Raw genomic sequence first — 20,856 nt, 5'->3', positions numbered from 1 at the left:
ATGGATATATATATATATCATCAGCTTATTAAATAAAGTTCAAGAGAAAAGAAGACAAGATATTCTGTTTCTTTTAGCCAATATCGACTATAGAAATATAACTAAAATAATCGTTTTAGAACATATTCAAAGTAATGGCGAAGTGTTGATTTTTTTTATTTTATTTTATTACTCTCTAAGTGTATATACCGTCGATATTAAAAAACAAATATATTTATAAAAAAATAATAATTGTTAAATGGTAAAATATAAATGCTAAAACTATAAAAATTTAGGCTGTAACTTCAAATCTCATTATGTGTTTTTTCTTTATACAAAAATATAAAATGATAAAATTATCTTAAAAATAATACAATTTACCATGTGAAATAAAAGTTTTTTTGTAATTATTTAATTAAATTGATGTATTATTGACTCGTCTTATTAACTCCAAATTAACACATAAATTAACAATTTAGGGGACACTGAAATCTCATACAACAATCCAGAATTATAATACTATTTTATTGACTCCACGCTTACTTTATTTAACATTTCACAGTAAGAAATCTATAAATACAAGCTAAGAAACTGAAGCAACAGAAGGGGGGATAAATAGAACCTCTGATATTGCAGTAACCCGGATAGCATAAGGGAGAAAGAATGGAAATGGTGTGCGAGAAGGGGGGCATTGCAACAGCATTGAACGCAAAGATATATGGAAATGGGAGTGAAACCCTAGTTCTGGCACATGGCTATGGTGAAGACCAGAGTGCATGGCAGCTCCTCCTCCCTTTGCTTGCCTGCTACTTCAAGGTGGTGGTCTTCGACATGGTTTTCTCCCCAAAAGTTAACCCCATGCTTTATGATCCACAGAGGTATCAGACGGATTTCAAGGGGTATACAGATGACTTGGTGTGCTTGCTGGATCACCTCCATCTCCATAACACTATTTATTTAGGTCACTCCATGGCTGCCATGGTTGGATGCTTGGCTTCAATCAGGAGGCCTCACCTATTTACCCATCTTATACTCGTCAGTGGCTCCCCTAGGTGCTCCCTACCATCTATTCTTTGTGCCCCCATCCCCTCTATCCATGAATATGAATCGCTTTTTCATGTTTAAAAATATGGTCCACCGTATATAAGATAATAACCCTGGTCTTATCATTACCCGATTTTACACCTTATTTTATGAAAAATCATGTAATGTACAGAATTCAATTGATTCTTGCAATCAATCATAAAAGAAGTAACATTCTATAGGTCTAGAATTCATTCACAATGATGTTGGAACCATGATGATTCCTAACAGTTGGTTTCCAACGGCTGTTTAATGGTGTGGTGTAGGTACATCAATGATGGACTATACTACGGAGGCTTTGAGAGATCAGAAGTCAATGAGATATACAAGAACATTGAACAAAATTTCACGGGTTGGGTACAAAATTTTGCACCAAAAGCTGCGGGACAAAACAATACAGCCGCAGGAGCTAAGTTCGAGAAAACCTTAGGGAGGATGAAACTATACATTGCGTTAAGTGCTGCTAAAACTGTTTTCTCTAGTGATTTCAGACACAAGTTACCTCAGGTTATGGTTCCATGCACAATCATTCAGTCCAAGAAAGATGTTATTGTCCCTCAATCGGTAGCATTTTACATCAAAAACAATGTTGGTGGCGATGCCATAGTCAAGATACTAAATACAGAAGGGCATTTCCCCCATCTATCAGCTCATAATTTACTATTTAGGGTTTTAAAAGAGACTCTTCAAATAAAAAATTAGAAGAAACTATGGATATAATTTCTTCCTCTATACTAGAGCTATTTTAATGCAAAAATAATGTTATCTCGACGACTACGCCAATGTACTCGCATATTCCAGATCAACTGATCAGATGAGTCTCAAATCTCAATAACTTCAAGTTAGAGTACTTTCTACGTAATCCATTGCCTTCTGTTTGACAGATTCAATTCTTGCCTCATCACCACAGGACTTTTCGTAATTGAGATACTTTTTGAATAAAAACTGCAAATGGAAGAGGCGTACAAGGATTATCAAGAAAGGAACAAAGGCCAACTGCAAGTATACGACATAAATGCAATTTCTTAAAGAGCAAAAGCAAAAGCATACAAACCTTCATCTTTTTGGGTGGTAAGCTCAAACTAATTGCCCTCTCAAACAGAGCACGAATCACATCTTCATCTCCAAGTCGAATTTCCTGTCAAGTTTGATTGAAAATGGTAACATATGCACAATACATATATTAATATAACCAAAAAAATCAACTAGTATAAAGTCCTCACTTGATCAAGATAAATGCTCCACAAATCCGTTCTCTTTGGGTACTCTCGTAAAACTCCCTCAAACATAGATCTCCCTCTATCAGGAACCCCAGATTTGAACTCAAGTATAGCTGCCTGTGAAATAAACTTAACGTGCTTATGGCGTGGAAGGCAGAGTAAAGCACGGTTAACAACAGGTTGAACCCGATCCTGCTGTTGCATCAACAGCATCTGCACCCGTCTCAACCAAAGCTGAAATTTCTTACCATGTTAAAACTAGCTTTAATCAAATTTCTGAAAAGAAAAATCAACACAGGAATTCATGAAACACCTTGCACGAGTGCTTAAACTTCTTGCTCATTTTGTCAAGTAGCTCTTCGGCCAATTTATGTTGCTCTGTCCTCTCATACATGCCCAAAAGTGCAAAATGTACCTTTTTGGGATCACAATACTGCAATGCCCTTTGAAATACTTTTTGCACAGCTTCCTGAAATAACATCCCAATGGAAGTTAACAGTTACAAGAACTAATTTTGTTAAAAAAGATATACTCGATTGAAAGATGCATTTGCAGATCCAATGTTACCTCTGGAGGATTCCCATACTGATTCTCCAAATTAAAGTAAGCCACCCAGATATTTAGCTTCTCTGTTTCTTCTCGAATGTTAATGGTTCTCAAAGCCCTTGAAGGAAAAGAATAATATTGAAGATAAAGTTAGCGTAACAAATTATTCAAATATAACAGTGTCCTAAAGTGGGTAAGCATCTCTCATTTGGCACTGCCACTCTTTTATAAATACATTCTGTTCAACAGCTGTATATTACATATCAATGCGGCAAACCCCCAAAAATAAAACTGTAAAATGAGCCCCAGAAGACAATGAAATAAATGGAAGCCGCATACAAAAAATTAAAGCTGGAAAAGCAATCTAAAACCTTAAATTATGAATGCTTGCACATGGGAGAATGAGGCTTCAGGATACAATGAAATTCATCGAAGTACGAATTTCAGTCAGACCACAATGACCCAATATGCTAAACTACAACCTATGACTTACATCCAGGCAAAGAGACCTATAAACATTGAGTCTAGCTTAATTTGGTTAACAAGCTACCAACTACCCAAGTAAACCAGAAGAGATAATGGGGACCATATGGGTTTTTGTCCCCCATTACCGAACATGATAATGTGGATAATATAATTTAAACCAAGCAGATTTATGACTCCAATCAGTTGTCTTAAAAATCTAGAAATCCTACAAAAGGTTTACAAAGAAAAAGAAGCTCGGCATTACAAAGAAAACTTTTTATATTGCTTATATTAGCATTTCAGTTTCCTATATACTCTAAACAACCAACAATTCAGTAAAAGTTCTACCTTTCAGCAATAGCACGAGCTTTCTCGATATCAGCTGAATTAAGCATGAAAGCCATGTATTTAATCCACACAAAACTACTATTAGGAGAGCTCCTAACAAGTTTCTCGAATTCATCAGTAGTTCTTGGTACATCCTTCTCCAATTGTCTTTCCTCAGCAGCTCTAATTTCTCTCTCCCTGCAAAGGATAGTTTTCAAGAGTAGAACAGAGGTAAGAGTCTGTACACCTATCCCTATATTGGCAGAACAAAAAGATAAAAAGGGATATAAAGGACCTCTCTTCCTTTGCTTTTTTTTTTGCCCGTCTCTTGCTCTTCTCATCAACGCCGGTAACCTCATTATTTTCTTGATTTTGACTAATAAAATTTTCCATGTCAGAGTGTTCAATGTCATCAAGAGTGACATCAAGTGGAGGAATTGAAGCTCTAGATTCTGCTTGAGCAAGAACATCACTCACTCCACTTCCGTACTTGATATCCATCCCAGTGCTGTCTGTCAACAGTATTGACCGTGCCTCATCATCCGCATCATCATCTGCTACACCAGTCTCTTCAATGTCTTCATCAGACTCTTCTTGTTCAGTTATTTGGAAGTCAATATCATCGGTAAAATATGAATTTTTCATGCCAAGGGAAATCCGGTGTCTTTCCTCATCCAACTGACAAAAAGGTTCAAAGAAAAGAAGAAAGTAAGTACCCAAGTTTACATACTTTGAGTGACGCTATTAAATGATCTAGAAATAATTATATCAGTCTGGAGTTAACCATAATGACAGACCCTATCAAGGGACATTAATGGGACACTGCTGTTTTAACAGTGTACTTTTTGTTCTTATTTTTTTGTTTTAGTTTTTTTTTTTCCTGTTTCCTGCATTACTTATCACATAACTATTTGGTACAATAATTTATACCACTTTATTAATGTAAACTCTTTCAAGGGAAAATAACCAATTATACTGTTAGATTTATAGTCAATTGAACAAAGTTGCAAGTAATAATTAGCTTTTTATTATTTTCCATACCAATGAATACTCTAAATTATCATTGTTTATGTCAATGTACGAAGACAAAAGTAACCTCTTAAAAGAAATATATTTTCCACGTAAAAAGGGTAGCTAAAGCTTTGCTCAACCTAAATATTAATAGATACAATCATCACTTTAATGACAAACCTAATACTCTTTCCTAAAGTTTCTCAGAAAGGATGTTAACCTTTAATATCTTCGCTTTAACCTTCTCCCCTGCAGCATAGTTAGTTTGGATGTTCTCAATGTGATCATCTGAAAGCTCGGAGAAATGGCAAAGTCCAACCTACCAGAAAACAAGCACAGACATGCAGTTAAACAAAGAAACCAGGTAGCAGAGATAGATATTAGGAAGTTGGCAAGTCTATAGCCTGCTAAAGATAAGATGCTGGTCCAAAATGTGGTTAAAAAAGAATTATATTAATATTTAAAAATTTGGGTTTTTTTGTTTGGGGGGGGGGGAATTGCACAACTCATTCCTTACCATGTTTGTGTGGTCAAGTGTGATAAACAAACCATACGACTCCACACGCCTGATCCTGCCTGAAACTATATCTCCAACGTGCAGTCTACTAAAATCATTAATTTCAGATTTTGAAGTGCCCTTAGTATCTGAATTTTTCAAGGTAACTTCTACTCGCTTTGACAAAGGCTCAACTGCTAATACCCTGCAGCATTGCCATAAATTGTCAGCACCACTATCTTTTAATTAGCAAACAACCTAAAAAATAAGATTAAAACAATTACCTTCCAGATACAAGCTTTCCTATGGGAAATTCCTTTTTCGGGTCATTAACATAGCCATTAGATAAATTTGACATGAGGATTTTTGCATCTACCTTCCTTGAAAGCATAATGAAGCATCCTTTTGGAATAACATTTTTAACATAACCCTGTAAGCCAAGAAACTAACATGAGCTGAAGGGTATAAATTCAAAATATTATTCATCTAAGAATTTAAAACCTAAATCAACCTACATAGATTTTTGGCTAAAATATAGAACAGTTTTGGAACATTTAAATATTTGTGCTCGATTTTTCAACCAAGGAATCAGTGTTAAAGCTCATTAGACTAATTGAAATTGCAGGATTTTAAAAATTCAACCATCTCTACTATAAATATCATCAATTAAAAGGCAAATGATCCACCTTAGGATAAAGAAGGTCGGGAAAAGTTGCATATTTGCACTGTCAGATCTCATGGAAAATCATTTCTCAAGATTAAATGTGAAAACAAGAATTACACCATTGAAATCAATGCATAGCTAAAAAGGAAATTTTGATGTTTCAAAACCATTTGCAATTTTCCATTTGCAATTTTTTGGCTAAATTACAAATTTATACCTGTACAGCCATATTGGGATAAAGATCCTCAACTTTTTCTGCACGCTTGCTTGTAGAATCCCTGTTCAGAAACATTTTAGTTTTTAACCAAATGATAAATGTCATGTCAGCAGAAATTTTGAAGGCTCATTAATACAATATATGGCTAATCATTCTTCAAGAATGGGAATTATGCAATCACATATTTCGTGGAGATTCTGACCGTTCAATGCTGCCAATCTAGGCGGGAAGCAGAGATCGTAAAGAGTTTCTTTTTTGTACATTGTATTTGTACTACACTTATGCTTATCATCAGAGTAATCCTAGAATGAAAACTGTTATTAGTTAAAAGAGCTACTAAAGACTGCCTATAATAGCTCTCAACTTCTTGGCCAAAAAAAAAAAACTCTCAACTTGCTGCAGGAACAAGTAACTAAAATCATAAATTGGCTGTTAAATATTCTATAATCTCCTACAAAATTTCTTTTCAAAAATGCAGTAAACTGCATGAATGAGAAAATTTACTCTGAAGCTCTAACTTCTCTCTGTTAATATGAATGATACCAATTGGCACTTCCTTTACTGGTCATACAAATGTCAATATGCAAAATAATAAATTTCATCACAGAATGAATATCTAAAACACTAAAAAAAATAAAATGCACATGCAGAGATAGAGAACATGATACCACGAACATTTAGATTCTAACACAGTCACAATATATCATACCCAGAAGAAAGCAACTTACACATCACTCGCAAGTTCCAAAGGATTCTTGGGAATCATGCCATCCAAAGATAGCCGTAAGGATAAATCAATGTGAATAGTTCCCTTGGTTGAGTGGCTCACTTCTAGGACTTTGCACTTAACGAATTGCCCCTCATGATATCCAGATAGTGGGTCTGATTCCCATGCATCCTTCAGTTCAGTAAAGTGAACCCTACCATAATTATTAGGACCAATTTGCACAACCAGTCCTCCTATACCTGGAAGTATTTTGGAAATTCTACCACCTAGAATGTCTCCTTCATGTATATGAGCTGTCACACTCTCATCTGAAATGTTATTACCTGATTCACCTTTTCTTTTATCTTCATCACCAACATTCCTAGTAGAAAGGGCACCTAGAGGATGTCGCACTATTCGTAACAGCTTTTTGTCCTTGTTAACATTTAAAATGTGACCAGAAACAGGCTTTCCAACTTTAAAGCACTCCTGGAATTGCTGAAGTTCATTAGGTTCACATCCGGTATCAAGAATAAATAGTCGAGCTTTCACATGACGAGAAATGGTTAACCACGCCCATTCACTGTCCACTTTGTAGACATAACCAGTGACAAGTTGTCCAGTTGAAAAATCAAACTCTTCCAGTGCAGTCTTAACACCTATTTCAACAGCATCTGCATACAGATAAAAATTTAGACAGCTGCAGTAAGACTCAAGAACCACTATGAAGCAAACAGATTTATGGGTAAGACTACCAAGACAAATACCTTTATAAGAGCCCCAAGGATTAGAAACTAGTGAAGCAATGGATAGCAATCATGACAGTTTCTATGATAATATGATATGGAAATTTCTGATAAACAAGTAAAGAAAGCAATTAATGTTTCGATAGATTCGTTCACTCAAATAATATAGATACTGTTATTCTGGGGACATGAGCACAGATGCTTGCCAACAGTTGGGGCTGAATCAGCTTAATTGTAAAATCATGTCCGAAGAAGAAACAGACAAATGACTTGATCTTGATTTTGACTTTTAAGTGTGCTTTGATCATATGAGTCAAGCTCGAGTCTTATAGAAAAAGTGAAACTAAAAGTAATTTGTCTTGTAGTTAATATTTTAAATATATAATAATTTTTATTTTTATATCATGGCTTGAGAGTAGATTCACATGCATTCAACAGAAGTTTCCAAGAAATTGTCTTACCAGCAAGCATGGAGGGTTTAATAGACAAATCCCATAGGTGTCCCTTCTGATTAGGCTTTCCGACAATCCTTGCAGTGATTGTCTGCCCAACTTTGAAGTTCCCAAATGGCTTTTCAAGAACATTATTATCATTTACCTGCCAATGAGACAATTTAAAATTAAACATGCCTTTTATATAAACATGCATTAAAGGTTATTACATAAATAAGTAGTAACAATAATACTGAAACTTATATTTCACCTCTGTTATATGAACCCGTCCACAGAAACCAATTCCAAATTTCAATCTCAACTCAAGGGGCATTATTTCAGTAACCTATGGAGCATTTAGCACAAGTATTCAATAGATGTATTTGAATCAAACAAGCCCAAAAAAGGGAAAAACAAAGTTCTAAAAGATCAAACACTAATTTTTCACCTCTGCTGGAACCAATGATCCCACATTATAACTAGACTTCTTTTTGGCCCGTTTTGAACTGGATGTCTCAGTGACCTCACCAATTGAATTAAGGAGTAAAAGCAACCTTCCTGACGTTTCAGGACTCGGAAGAGCCATAACAGTTGCAATAACCCTGCATCAATCATTTCGAGTGTATTTAAGCTTGATAGGCATTAGTAACACATCCACAACAAGCATTCAAGACCACTACAGGACTTGAAAGAAACCAAACAAAAATGAAAATGACACCTTATCCATAAGACAAAAATGGAGCTGCTATTGAAGCAATTAAACAATGGAGGATATTAACTCCAAACACCAATTACAACATTGTAAAGATTACTACAGCCAATTTACATATACAAATAAGCGAAAAATAAGCAAAAAAGGATTGGTCACTAAAATCAACCTCACCTCTGCCCATTCAAAAATTGTTTCTGCGGAAGCTTCTGTGTATTGTAATCTGCTATTGATGCATACCCTATGGCATGGTTATACTCAGGAATTGCAATAACCTAATAAAACATTAAAAAGAGTTCAGAATTTATGAGACAATTGCAGTAAGCTGACAACAAATTGAACAGCATTGCCTACATACCAAGTAATGTTCTTTCACAATCTCCACAACAGCATTTACTGTTTGGTGCAGCTCCAAGGCCTTGGAAGCTTCTCTTTTGCGTTTCTAAGATCAATAAAGTTCAAGTTAGGCTCAAAACAAAGTCTACCGCAAAAACTTCAAAAAGGGGAAAAGATCAATGTTTCAAAAAGAAAAGACAAGAGAAACTCTAATTCCAAAAATTTTTCATCTGATAGATATACATATTAAGGCTGCAGAGAAATAAAGTGCGAAATAGGGCTAAACCTTTTTGTGTGGTTGGCTTTTAGAGCTTCCCTCTTGTGATTTCTCAACAAATTCAGGTTTCAAGGATAAATCAACAAGGCGTTCTGCCTTGTCAACATCAAGAACTGCAGCTTGTACAACAGATCCAGTTTCTAAAGAAAGTCCACCTACTGAAAATATTACAACACACTAGGTGTCAATTGTTGCAAGAAAATTAAAAAATAAAGATAACAAAAATTTAAGAGAAAATACATACATTGAGAATGTGTGATAAAGCCTAAAACATCGTTATATTTGTCAAAGCTGACAACTACTCCAATATCCTTTGCCTCTCCAATTTTTGCCTCAATGACACTGCCAATATTAAATCCTTCAATCCACTTCAACTCAGATCCATCAGAGCCCAGTGATTGCAGCCTAGCAATCTAAATTCAACAGACATGCCAAGTTCATTGTCAAAATATAGCAGAATCCAGTAGCAAAACTTAAGATGAAAAGATCAATGCTAATACCACAAAATTTGAAGGTACTGCTGCCATTTCAGTCCATAATATAATGAATACAGACACATTTAAATGAACCCTGAATAAACAATACCAGTACCTTAATGACGTAGACAAATAAATTATGGTCAAGAGGTAACAAGTTCATTTAGCTCAATGTTCACAGCATAATACAGTCAACATCCATTGTACAGAAATTTAGGCACCTACAGATCATTCCATATTTTCTCAAAGGAATAATGCTCATTTCAAATGATATTTCTGTCTTTATACCAGCATCACCACCAAGATTAGGTTGGGTATTTCTCTAGATTAGTATGAATTGCTCACAAGGTTAAACAATCATGAACTCGTTTCATGAAGTAGGACTAGAACATAAACGTGCATCATCATAACATAAAGGAAGCTAGGGATTTTATACTATTTAAGCATTTTAAATAAACCCATTAAAATATAATTATAATTGGAAAAATACAAAAAATAAAAAAAGACACAATAAGTAACCTGAGACTTCAAGTTGATTATAAAAGTACTTAAACCAGTCACAATAAAGCCTAACTTCACACACAGAGAGGATCACCACAACAGTATTTTACAAAGCATGCTTTACAATTATTAGGTATATTGAATAGAAATAAGCATTTCTTGAACATGAATCACAAAAAGAAGCTCTTATTATGACAAGAATATACCTTCTCCTCTAATATAAAGTATTCTTGAATAAACGTTGCATCTGTTGAAGAACAACATGATTGCTTCAAAGAAAGTGTTATTCTTGCTGTTTCACTATTTACCTAGAAGAAGGGGTGACAGTGTGGAACAAGAAAAATCAGCTTATTAAATACTTCAAATATATGAAGCAAATTAAAGAATTTGGTTTTAAATAGTTCACTGACATCGACTATATTACAGCGAACAGATTGGCCAATGTAAAAGGCTCCAGAGAGATCAGCCTTATGGTCATCCATTGCCTTCAAAATATGTACAAGGAACAAACAAGGTCAGGTAATGTGCACATGTCTAGATACCTGATGAAACAGATATGAGAAACTATAAGAACTCAGTTACCTTGCTTCGAGGTGAGAAACCAGTCAAACGCCCAAGAAAGCGGACAAAGCAGCCAGTTTCAATTAAATTACAAACATAGCCCTGATTCACAAAAAAGAATAAGTAAATCTCAGAACAGTTTATCAAACTGCAGTGTAGTCTAACGGATGACAGCATTATAGAAAATAGAGCATTTGTGTTGGGATTTGGTTATGATTTGATTCTGAATTTAGTGGGGATATGATTATAATTTTATTTCCTAGTAAAAATTGTGAGCAACACAGTTACTTACATGAACCACTGTGTTAGGTCGGATCTGACTGATATCAGAAGGCAGTTGTTCAGCCGAACTTATGAGAGAGAATTTTGCAGAGAGTACAATATTATTGCCCTCAATATCTACAATAACATGAGAAATCTCAAGAAACAGAAACTGGAAAAATAAATACTAAAGCAAAAGAAAGCACCATATGGACAAATCAGCATTCCTAGAAGAAAGGAGCAAATTATTAAAAAACTTAAAATCTTTCTTTCTTGAAGATGCAGGTTGAAACAGAAAGTACATAAGTTAAGAGGGACCATGAAGCATCAAACATGTACAAAGGGGAAAGACACGCATAAATGAAAGTCAGACAGACACAGAAGTATGCTAAACAGAAAATGACTTTTCATTTGCAAAGAAGGTTTTGTGACAGGACTAGTGCCTGATCTGATTGGATGAGAAAATACAAGTTCAATCATGTTTAAATTGATTTGATTCCCATGATAAAAATGGAATTAACCAAAAATAATAAGAAGCCTCTAATCAAGTGCATTTTTTAAGAGATTAGCATAGATATTAACTCAATAATCCACTGGGCAACAAAGCAGGAAGCATTTTAAAAGGTCAAATTTCTTGTATTGCTGTAAATTTATTTTGATTTAAGTGATATTTAAATAAATCCTCTGCATCTAATTAATAGAATAAACCAATGTCTAACATAATGAGTCTCTTTAAAGAGAAAAATCGACAAGGATGATCCAGAAATACAATTCCACGTGAGTAAATTCAAGATAATTGCCTTTCTTATTCTAATTCTTTTTTTTTTTTCCGTAACTTATGATTGGAACATTTTCAAAGAGGTTTAAGTCAATAGTTTCTCAGATACAGTTGCAGTCACCCTCCTTGGACAATCCTTTTTTTTTTTTTCTTTTTGCAAACAATTTTCCCCCATCTCAAGTACATCTGTTTTTCTTATGTTTGATCCATTTTCTATATACTTTCCTACACTGAAGATTCGCTATTTGTTAGTTAACAGGAACTGCCTTAAATAGAAATTTCTGTCATTCCAGATAGAAAATGAGATGATTAAAAATTGGAAAGGGGAAATAATAACAAACACTGACAAGATGCAGCTACAAACAAGATTACCTAGAACCAGCAGTTGATCAAACTTATATCCAGGCTTCAGGATTGATTTCAACAAGGCAGCACGTTCTGCAAAACCAGACAGAACCTGAGAAAAAGCCAACACAAGAAAGTACAAAAGGAAATTTCTATAGAGGCAAAGAAAAGCATACCATGATGATCTGCCAAATGTTCATTAGATATCATACCCTTCAAGTGAGCTTTCGAGTTAACATTTATAACTACTGCAGAGGGAGTTAAACCCTCAACAACCCCAGAAACTATGCTACCCAACTTGACCATATCATCTTCAGAAATCCTGCCATTCAAATTTTCAAGCAGAAGTAGAGCACTGTCACCATACAACTTCACAGAGGAAAGAAATTACTAGCACATAGTTATATATCAGCAAAAACTTTTTGGGCTGAATGTCACTGGATACCAGCATTAAGATGTTCCCAGCTATTTACCAATCAAGTTTTCAGGAAGAAAAAGGTGACAGGGAAGAAGTATTAGTTCACCAATAAGTCCACTAACTGAAAAGATATATTTTCATAATAACCAGATATACCAGATACTCATTGAAACAAACCTCACGGGCCTCATCTGCAAACTAAGATTGATATGCCTTGAAGCAGGTGAAGAACCGGTTACTCTGCATTTAACAACTTGTCCCACATGATACATTGAATTTGGATCATCTCCTGGTCCTAAGCCAAGTTCGGATCTGATTTTGTAATAATGAATAATCAATTATCAATGAAGATTACTAAGGCAAAGGATGATAAGAATTGCCCAACATAAAAAAGAAGGGAAAAAAATCATGGATAAAAATAGCAAGGAAATGTCAGGGAGGGGGCTGTTAGAAGATGCATTAAGGGAAGAAAGTGTGATTTCAGATTCCCAGAAAAGCACTTCTGCACCCAGTTTGAGCAGTTCGGATTTTTTTCATATTATGAATTACAAATCTAATTTTCAGCACAATAACTAAAAAGTAGAGGGCAAAAAATAAGTCATCAAGAAGCAATTACTAATATGTCAAAAATTCCTGCATCTTGCATTATTAATTACTTCAAACAAGTGGAGATTTTTATTCCTATTGTAGATAAAGTCTCTTATAGGCATAAGACTATTACTCTAGCATATTTAATTTCAAGAATTCTGGGGGTTTCTACTTGTCAATACATTCAATTTCCTTCATAACCTAAATTCATCACTTCAAAATTCTAATATCCATTATCTTAAATGTTGCTTAATTCCAAACATTCATCAATAAATGACAAATAATTAACAAACAACATATACCATGAAATATAATCAAGGAATGCAAAACTAAACATTTCAAGTCAATAAACTGAATTGTTTCAAGCCCACAAGATAATGATGATGAAAGGAAAGAGAGAAAAAACTCAAAGAAAAAAGGACCGATTATAGGAATTCTACTTTTGTGGTTGGAGAACCAACCTAGGTGCAAATCCTTGGACTCCATTGTAAAACCGGACAAAGAATCCATGCTTTTCAATTTTAGTTATCCATCCATGAGTTACTAGTCCCTCAGTTGCTTCAGCATAAGAACTAATAATACCAAGTTTCGATTTCACCTGCAAGAGCACCCATTAGCAAAGTATTGTTCAGAATTAATAGAATATTAATGGACATGGATTGCTAATATTAGAGGGTTCATGAAGTAATCATGACCATACAAATTTGTTTATCTTTTTTTTTTTTTTAAAAAGGAGCATTAAGAGCCAATGTCACTATTGGCAGAGAGATAGAAATTCCCAATGTGGTCAGTCTCAATCCCAAATAGATTCCATCTTTATGGACAATATAGTTGCAATTATTGTGTTCATAACAGTAACTAAATATTCAAACCAGATCCACCATAAAACAGGCAGTTAAGGAGCGCAAGAGAAAAATATGGTTCTATAGAAATTCCCCCTACAAGCAGCAATAAAATGTCAATTATGAGTAACACAAACTCCCCATCCAAAGGGATGAGATAGAAGATAGAGCCATTCAACAAGACTATTATGCCCCAACAATAGACACTAGTAGGTCAGAATCTGTCCATATAGCTGTCTTATCTAATACTGGGAAAGGAGCAGAACAAATGAGAAATTCAAAAGGCACTAATATAAGCAAAACAGGAACATACGAGAGTTTTCTTGTAAGTGACAGTTATTCTCTTAGACTTGCAACCGAGCACCCGGAAGACTAATTCAGCTCCAACCTGCAAAGCCAAACATGCCAATGAGAAACAATGGTCTGAGATTTAGCAGTAAAAATCTCAATAAAAACAAAATAGACCATTTCAGATATGACCTTAAACTTCTTTCCAGGTTTTGCAATTTCAAATTCAGACATGTGCCGTGTGGGACATAGTGCCTTCACACCACCAGGAAATTGCACAATGGCACCAAAGCTGTCAAGTGAAGTGACTTTAGCTTTTACCACCATCCCAGGTTTCACATCTGAGTGAGTGAAAACTGGTCCTTCAAATGCACTGGCCTGCTTGCAGAAACCAAAGGGGGAAAATTAAGTATAATGCTATCTACTGAAATCAACAAGATACAGCATCTCAAATGAAGCAGAAATTTTGGAATTTTCTATTACCAACAAATGCACACTCAAGTATAAGCAAGCAAAAAGCAACCTTTAAAATACCAGTGGCAAGCCCTTCCAAGTGTCGGAACCCAAGAATTCGAACACGAACTTGAGTACCTTCCTTAAACTTTTTTTCTAGCTTGCGGACTTCCTCTTCAGCCACATCAGATACCTGAAACACTGAATTAGCAACTAGGATGCAAATGCAAATATATCAATGAAAAACAAATCTGAAGCAGAAATTAAACACACATTCACATAGGCTGGAGTTGACACTGGTTTAGAAGGGATTTCGAGCAGAAGACCGAACCCTCTATCGACCCTGACCACTTTTGACTGATCAAAAATATCTCCAATGTTAACATGCTGCATGTACACCCAAAACACATTAGTCCAGAACAGGCATGACAGGTTATTAGGTTAAAAACATAATCACAGAACAATTATAAGAAATGAGATTATTCTCAGAAGAAAACTGAATGACCATAATCACAGAACAATTATAAGAAATGCCAATTATCATTAGTGCCTTTGCAGTAGAGTGACAAATGATGGCAGACACTTCCTGCCCACTCTCAAAAGTCACAATATCAAATGTGAATGATAAATAATTTGTGCACTTCAAAACGGAACAAGTAATAGGCAGCAAATCAAGGCAGAGAACCACAATTTCCTTGCACCAAATAGAAAAGAATTGCATTAGGTTCAGAAAACAAATTTTCATCAGAAGTGTGGAGCCCAAACTGAGTAGATATTATAAGATAACCTTCAAGTCATGACAGCAAACTTCACATTCTCAGAATCTATAATAGAACAAACATGAAGATATAATATATCCTCAATAATCATACCAATGGAGGAGCTTTGTTATGAACAAGATGAGGATTCAGGGTCAAGCCAACTGCTCTAGTTGAGGGATCAATAAACAATATCCGAGCATTAACCTGAACAAAATAAAAAATATGAGTATATATTTAAGATTGATGATTTACAAATTTCAACATACAACAAAATGTTAAACAAAATAGGTTAAAAACATAACCAGGAAAATATGCCTTCAGTGTACGAAAATGTAGTTTGGCAAAACAATCAAAGGAATAACCGTTAAACTAACAAGTTTCATGCTTGTAAACTAGAACTTTTGAAGACTAATTCCTAATATGCAACCCAAGAATAGGTACTTCAAAATAACCATAGTATATCATTCACAACATAGCTGCAAAATAGTTAAGCCAACTAATGGCAATGTATCTCAAATGCTCAATCGTGATCTAGCCTGTATTTCATTCTACAGCACCTACAAATTTAAATTTAAGGCATGCCATGAACAGTGAAAATTGATTTATTATTATCTTACCATACCATAATACTGAATTAGGTCACACTGTTTCATTTCAGATGACAAAATTAAAATACAAGATCCTTGTTACAATGTAAGAGATCATATATTAAGTTTAAAGAGATGTTCGGAATTGATTCCCTGGCACAAAGTGAAAATCACAATAATCAGAAAGAATATGGTGCTATTATCAATAAAAGTTACAAAGAAAAATACCTTCTTATTTTGGTTGTAGTCATCCTTCCAGTTCTTATTAGGGAATTTATTTTGTAAATGACACGTATCAACCTGTATAAATCAAACAAGGTAGGAAAATATTATAGCCTGTAGCCTTGTACAAACCAAACTTAGTTCTCGATTCAATCAACATCCTACAGATAGTTTTCTAATGAGAATCAGTAAACTTACTGTTCCAGTAAAGTATGTCAGAAATGATAACATGATACCATTCTCAAGGGTTGACCGCACCGAAGCATTAATCAACATGCCAGGGATAAGAAGATCAATTGAGATGCCCTTAAGATCCTTGGTCTGCATAACAAAACAGCGAAAAGAAGAATGTCAAGCCAGAGTAAAGAAAAGAGAAACCAATTAGACAAGAAAAACAATGGCACATGAGAACCATACTACACATTTAGACACGGTATCTGGGTCAGAACTCAAATTAACAACTTTGCGAGTTTTATCAATGCTCTTAATAACCCCTTGTAAAAACTGTCCAGTCCTCACTTCAACGTCCTTGCTTTCTGAAAAGAAAACAAAAGGAAAAAAGGAAAAATTTTAAGAAAAACATGAAAGAGATCACCAAAAGAAATGTTTGTGTATCATATCTAAATGTGGTTATGAAAAGTGCAGAGCAAGCTAGTTATAAGATATTCTACTAAAAGAACTTACCATGAAAATGATTCAGTAAGAACCACATAGCACCATCCTTAACCAAGCCAAAATGTTTTAATTCAAAAAGGTGGAAAGAATTTACTAAAAAGAAAGATTTAACCAAAACAAAAGTACTGATATAATATTAGGTGTTCAGACAGACAAGGTAAAAAGGTAACTTATAAGTTAATCCACTACAGAATAGAACTTGGCATACAACATAGCACCCTTCCCAAGCATGTCAAAAAGTTTCAGAAATATGAAAAAATCAGTGGTGCCAAATTATATCCCAGGAAACTCCTAAAACCAACTCTATGCCTCTTGTTTTTGTATTTTCTAAGTAAACTACTTATATAACAAGCATGCAATTATAAGTTTTCGAAACCCAAGAAGCATTTTTGGTAACATAAACCCAGGAAACCTTGCATGAACTATTATGCAGATTTCCTACCATAGCTATGTTTTCTTATTGTGGGTCAAAAATTGAGAGTTTTGCAATTCCAGAAACTTGAAAATGCAAAAACATGGAAAAATCAGCGTGCAAACTTATATCCCAGGAAACTCCTAAAACCAAGTCTAAGCCTCTTGTTTTTGTATGTTTTAAGTAAACTACTTGCATAACTACAAGAGTGAGATTATAAGTTGCGAAACCCAAGAAGCTTTATTGGTAACATAAACCCAAAAAGCGTTGCATGGACTACAATACCGATTTCTCAGAAAGCTATGTTTTTCTTATTGTGGATAAAAAATTGAGAGATTTTGCAATGCAGACCCGCCTCAAATTGCACATTAACTCCTTCCCCCTCATACGAGAGATTATACTCAAAACCACAATGAACAACACCTTTGCTGATTACAGACAACTGGCAGTGCATAGCTTTTCTAAAAAAGATTTTCATCATGAGTTCCCCAAATTCTTAGAACCTCTTCCAAGATTCAAAACAATCATTCAAATTCCCAACCTCATTAGTTTCAGAAAATGAGCATAAATAAGAACTTTGAAAAAAATCAAATAAAAAAAAGGCAAAAGATTTTACTTTGGTCAATAATAGTACAAGGGAAAATGACAATTGACAAAGGAGAAGTAACAAGAACAGAAGTTCCAATATGTACCAGCATGGCCATCTTTTCGTAAAAACCCCGTGAATGACGATAGTCCAAAGTGAAGCATGTAACCATGATCTTCAATGCTTATAACGTATCCAGTGAGAACCTGCGATCATATCCAGTTTCATATACCAAATTAACATCATCATCAAGAGGGTATTAACATTGATTATCTATAACAACAACCTACAACAACCTATAACAATTTGATGTACCAGAAAAAGCACCCTAACCATCTATTCCTAAAGAATGCCACCATATATAACATTCAACCTACAACAATTTCCACCATAACAGGGAAGCATTCAACTTTGTTTCCTCCTATCCATTTTACAATCAAAAGCTGCGCATAGTTCGACAACAATCGTTATAATTAATACTGTCAATAATAATAGTTCATAACAATTAGCATCTAAGTTCATTCAATATTTACAACTAAACAAATTTTCAAGAAATTCTAAATATTCATATCTAAAAACTTTCAAAGGTATTTAAAGAATATCATCTGTTGGTTAACCTTTTTTCACTACTCAAGTGGATGATAAACAAGTCAAACTGCCATATTCACCTTGGATAATATAATCTCCATGAGGAAAATGCAATATCAGTAAGGATAATGAGCTAATTTTAGTTTTATTTTTGGCCAGAGAAATAATTTTAGTTTGATTAACTAAAAGCTGCTTCAAAATAGAAAAAATTTATGATAGCTTACCATATGAACTTAAGAGCATCCAGCATTGAGGACAATTTTTTTTTAAAAAAATTCCCTTATGGTTAACTTGCAAAGAATAATTTAATTTTTGCAATAATAACAATTATTTAATAATTTTGTCCAATTCCTTGATGTAAAGCTGCTTTTCAATAACAACAATTATTTAATGGCCAATGATATAGATTTAAGCCTACAGGGGAAGAAATACAAAGATTGCCAAGATTATTCAATTCTCTGATGATTAATCAACATACCATCCCCTCTTGAACAGCATCCAAGGTGAAGCCTTTGTGCAAAAAAGAGAGACGCAAGGAAAGCCATATTTTTCTTTTGCCAGTCTCCTTCTTATCATCATCCAACTGCAGCACAATGCAAGAAACCAGCTGCCCAGGGTAGAATATATTTTTGAGGAAATCCCCTTCATTGTTCTGGCAAGAAAAGGTTCATCCCCTAAGAAACTCAATGCTACGATTGCATGCATGACATGGAAAAAATGGGAGGATAACCATAATGAAGAAAAGATAAAGAAGAAGAACAACTATATCCCCTGAGAAAGAGGTTTATATGCAGGTGTACCTCAACTTTATTACTGACAACAGGATCAAGAGCATCACCAGCACGAACTAAACCACGTAAGCCGCCTGGAAGACTAATTACAAGATCCTTCTCATTTACTTCAGCAACAACTCCCCAGAGCTTCATTCCAGGAGAAATATTCTATATGCATACAAAAGAGAGAAACTAAGTTCATTTATGAAGCTTAGAAAATAACCTAACACATATAAAATAATCAAAGCAGAGCTTAAGTTCAAAGAAAATCAATGAAAGAAAACTAGTTAAGACTTGGATCATCAAATGCCCCCACATTTCCTACTAGAGTAATGTGACAACATCCAAATAAGAACAAAAGATGCCGGTGATCGGGAAAAAGGCAAAATGAAATTTAAAAGAAAAAAATACCACGTGAAATTTTACATTTAAAGCAGGTGACAAAAGAATGGAACAATAAAACGTTGTAACTTAAAGTGAACAACTTTGAATCTAATTTATGCAATTCCACCAATAAAAAAGCCAGTAACTCCACTTCAAATATATATGACCATCATAAGGACAACAAGTGAAGAAGAATAACTTCAAGCTGGCAAGATTGTACAAATTTACAAAATTATTTGTTCCATGATCCTAAAGAGAACTAATAGAACCATTTCATTAAGTATCACAAAGATTATGGTTTGATGATAACAATTTAATACAAAAGACAAAAAAAAAAAAATAAATAAACTTGCTTGGAAAAATGTTCCCTTTGGGATTTATACCTTTAAAGTTATTTTATTTGCGTATCTAGGTAGTTTGCCAGTAATGCCATCACCAAACAAGGAACCCAAGTCATCCGGCATAGCCTGGATTTTCTTCTGCGATTTCTTCCTCTTATTCTTCTTTGATGCCAGCTCCTCTGCCTCAAACTCCGCATCCACTTCTGCTCGAATTTCATCACGTTCGTGTTTGCTCAAGGAACTCCCCCCGCCTGTCAAATCCCCATTTAGAGAACGTTTCGTTAAACCAACGATCATTTTTCAATTTAATCATTGTAATCCAATTTAATGACAACCCTTGGTTTTTTCCTAGGGAAACAAATAGAAAATTGAAGGAGAAAGGGGAAAAACCTCTGGGGAAGTCGGGGACATCGTCTTCAAGTTGCAAAGCTACAGCCTCAGACTTAACGGCACCGTCCTTCTTCGTTTTGAACTGTTTCTTGGACGCTTTATTGAACTTCCGTTTCCCTTCATTGGATTTTTTCTTCTGAAATTTCTTTGAAGACGCTGCCATTCTTTACTTCAGAAAAAAATACGAAACCCTAACGAGCTCAGATTAAGAAAAAAAAAAGTTGAGGATTTTTGAAAATTTTGAGTTTGTTTGGGAGTTAACTTGAAAGCGAGGAGGAGACGAGGGTTTAGACTTCAGAGGGGTTTAAGACATGGGCGCAAACATTTTATTACAACGGAAGCCGCTAGGGCTCGCAATGTCGGGTCGGGTTTTAAATAAGGGCCTATTTGGATCAACGCTATGATTGGTCCAC

The 20,856-nt window shown here is 34.6% G+C and overlaps 2 protein-coding genes across 3 annotated transcripts; one reads left to right on the top strand and one right to left on the bottom strand.

The window, feature by feature from the left end:
* The first annotated feature begins 430 nt into the window (after positions 1-430).
* Positions 431-1,890, top strand: LOC107889478 (strigolactone esterase D14). Its single transcript, XM_016813918.2, has 2 exons — positions 431-1,031; positions 1,329-1,890. The coding sequence occupies exons 1-2, from the start codon at positions 643-645 to the stop codon at positions 1,762-1,764; spliced, it is 825 nt and encodes a 274-aa protein (XP_016669407.1). The 5' UTR covers positions 431-642; the 3' UTR covers positions 1,765-1,890.
* On the bottom strand, positions 1,592-20,783 carry LOC107889476 (rRNA biogenesis protein RRP5). Of its 2 annotated transcripts, none has more exons than XM_016813912.2 (40): positions 20,444-20,783; positions 20,096-20,304; positions 19,356-19,496; positions 19,034-19,207; positions 18,074-18,173; positions 16,712-16,830; positions 16,493-16,615; positions 16,301-16,372; positions 15,597-15,689; positions 14,998-15,111; positions 14,795-14,917; positions 14,464-14,649; positions 14,297-14,371; positions 13,603-13,739; positions 12,731-12,865; positions 12,312-12,457; positions 12,163-12,228; positions 11,044-11,150; positions 10,773-10,853; positions 10,601-10,675; positions 10,397-10,498; positions 9,458-9,626; positions 9,223-9,371; positions 8,959-9,042; positions 8,775-8,875; positions 8,340-8,493; positions 8,163-8,237; positions 7,922-8,057; positions 6,737-7,388; positions 6,009-6,069; positions 5,412-5,557; positions 5,149-5,332; positions 4,852-4,950; positions 3,916-4,298; positions 3,642-3,818; positions 2,850-2,946; positions 2,596-2,751; positions 2,286-2,516; positions 2,117-2,200; positions 1,592-2,007 (listed from the first exon to the last, which is right to left on the bottom strand). In XM_016813912.2, the coding sequence occupies exons 1-40, from the start codon at positions 20,604-20,606 to the stop codon at positions 1,900-1,902; spliced, it is 5,787 nt and encodes a 1,928-aa protein (XP_016669401.2). In that variant the 5' UTR covers positions 20,607-20,783; the 3' UTR covers positions 1,592-1,899. The 2 variants fall into 2 exon arrangements, with proteins under 2 accessions (XP_016669401.2, XP_016669405.2); XM_016813916.2 differs by having other exon boundaries at positions 7,922-7,952.
* Positions 20,784-20,856: the final 73 nt, after the last annotated feature.

This window comes from Gossypium hirsutum, chromosome A09 (genome assembly GCF_007990345.1).
Source record: "Gossypium hirsutum isolate 1008001.06 chromosome A09, Gossypium_hirsutum_v2.1, whole genome shotgun sequence".
Taxonomy (NCBI): Eukaryota; Viridiplantae; Streptophyta; class Magnoliopsida; order Malvales; family Malvaceae; genus Gossypium; species Gossypium hirsutum.
This window is presented reverse-complemented; position numbering and strand designations above follow the sequence as displayed.

Bases quoted from the DNA above. Each gene is read 5' to 3' on its own strand.
- LOC107889478 (XM_016813918.2), top strand. From the start codon at position 643: ATGGAAATGGTGTGCGAGAAGGGGGGCATTGCAACAGCATTGAACGCA. The intron at 1,032-1,328 runs GTGCTCCCTACC...GGTGTGGTGTAG, and splicing joins CTCGTCAGTGGCTCCCCTAG to GTACATCAATGATGGACTAT.
- LOC107889476 (XM_016813912.2), bottom strand. From the start codon at position 20,606: ATGGCAGCGTCTTCAAAGAAATTTCAGAAGAAAAAATCCAATGAAGGG. The intron at 16,831-18,073 runs GTACATATTGGA...TTTTCTTTTCAG, and splicing joins ACGAAAAGATGGCCATGCTG to AAAGCAAGGACGTTGAAGTG. The intron at 5,558-6,008 runs GTATAAATTTGT...CTTGGCTTACAG, and splicing joins ATCCCAATATGGCTGTACAG to GGTTATGTTAAAAATGTTAT.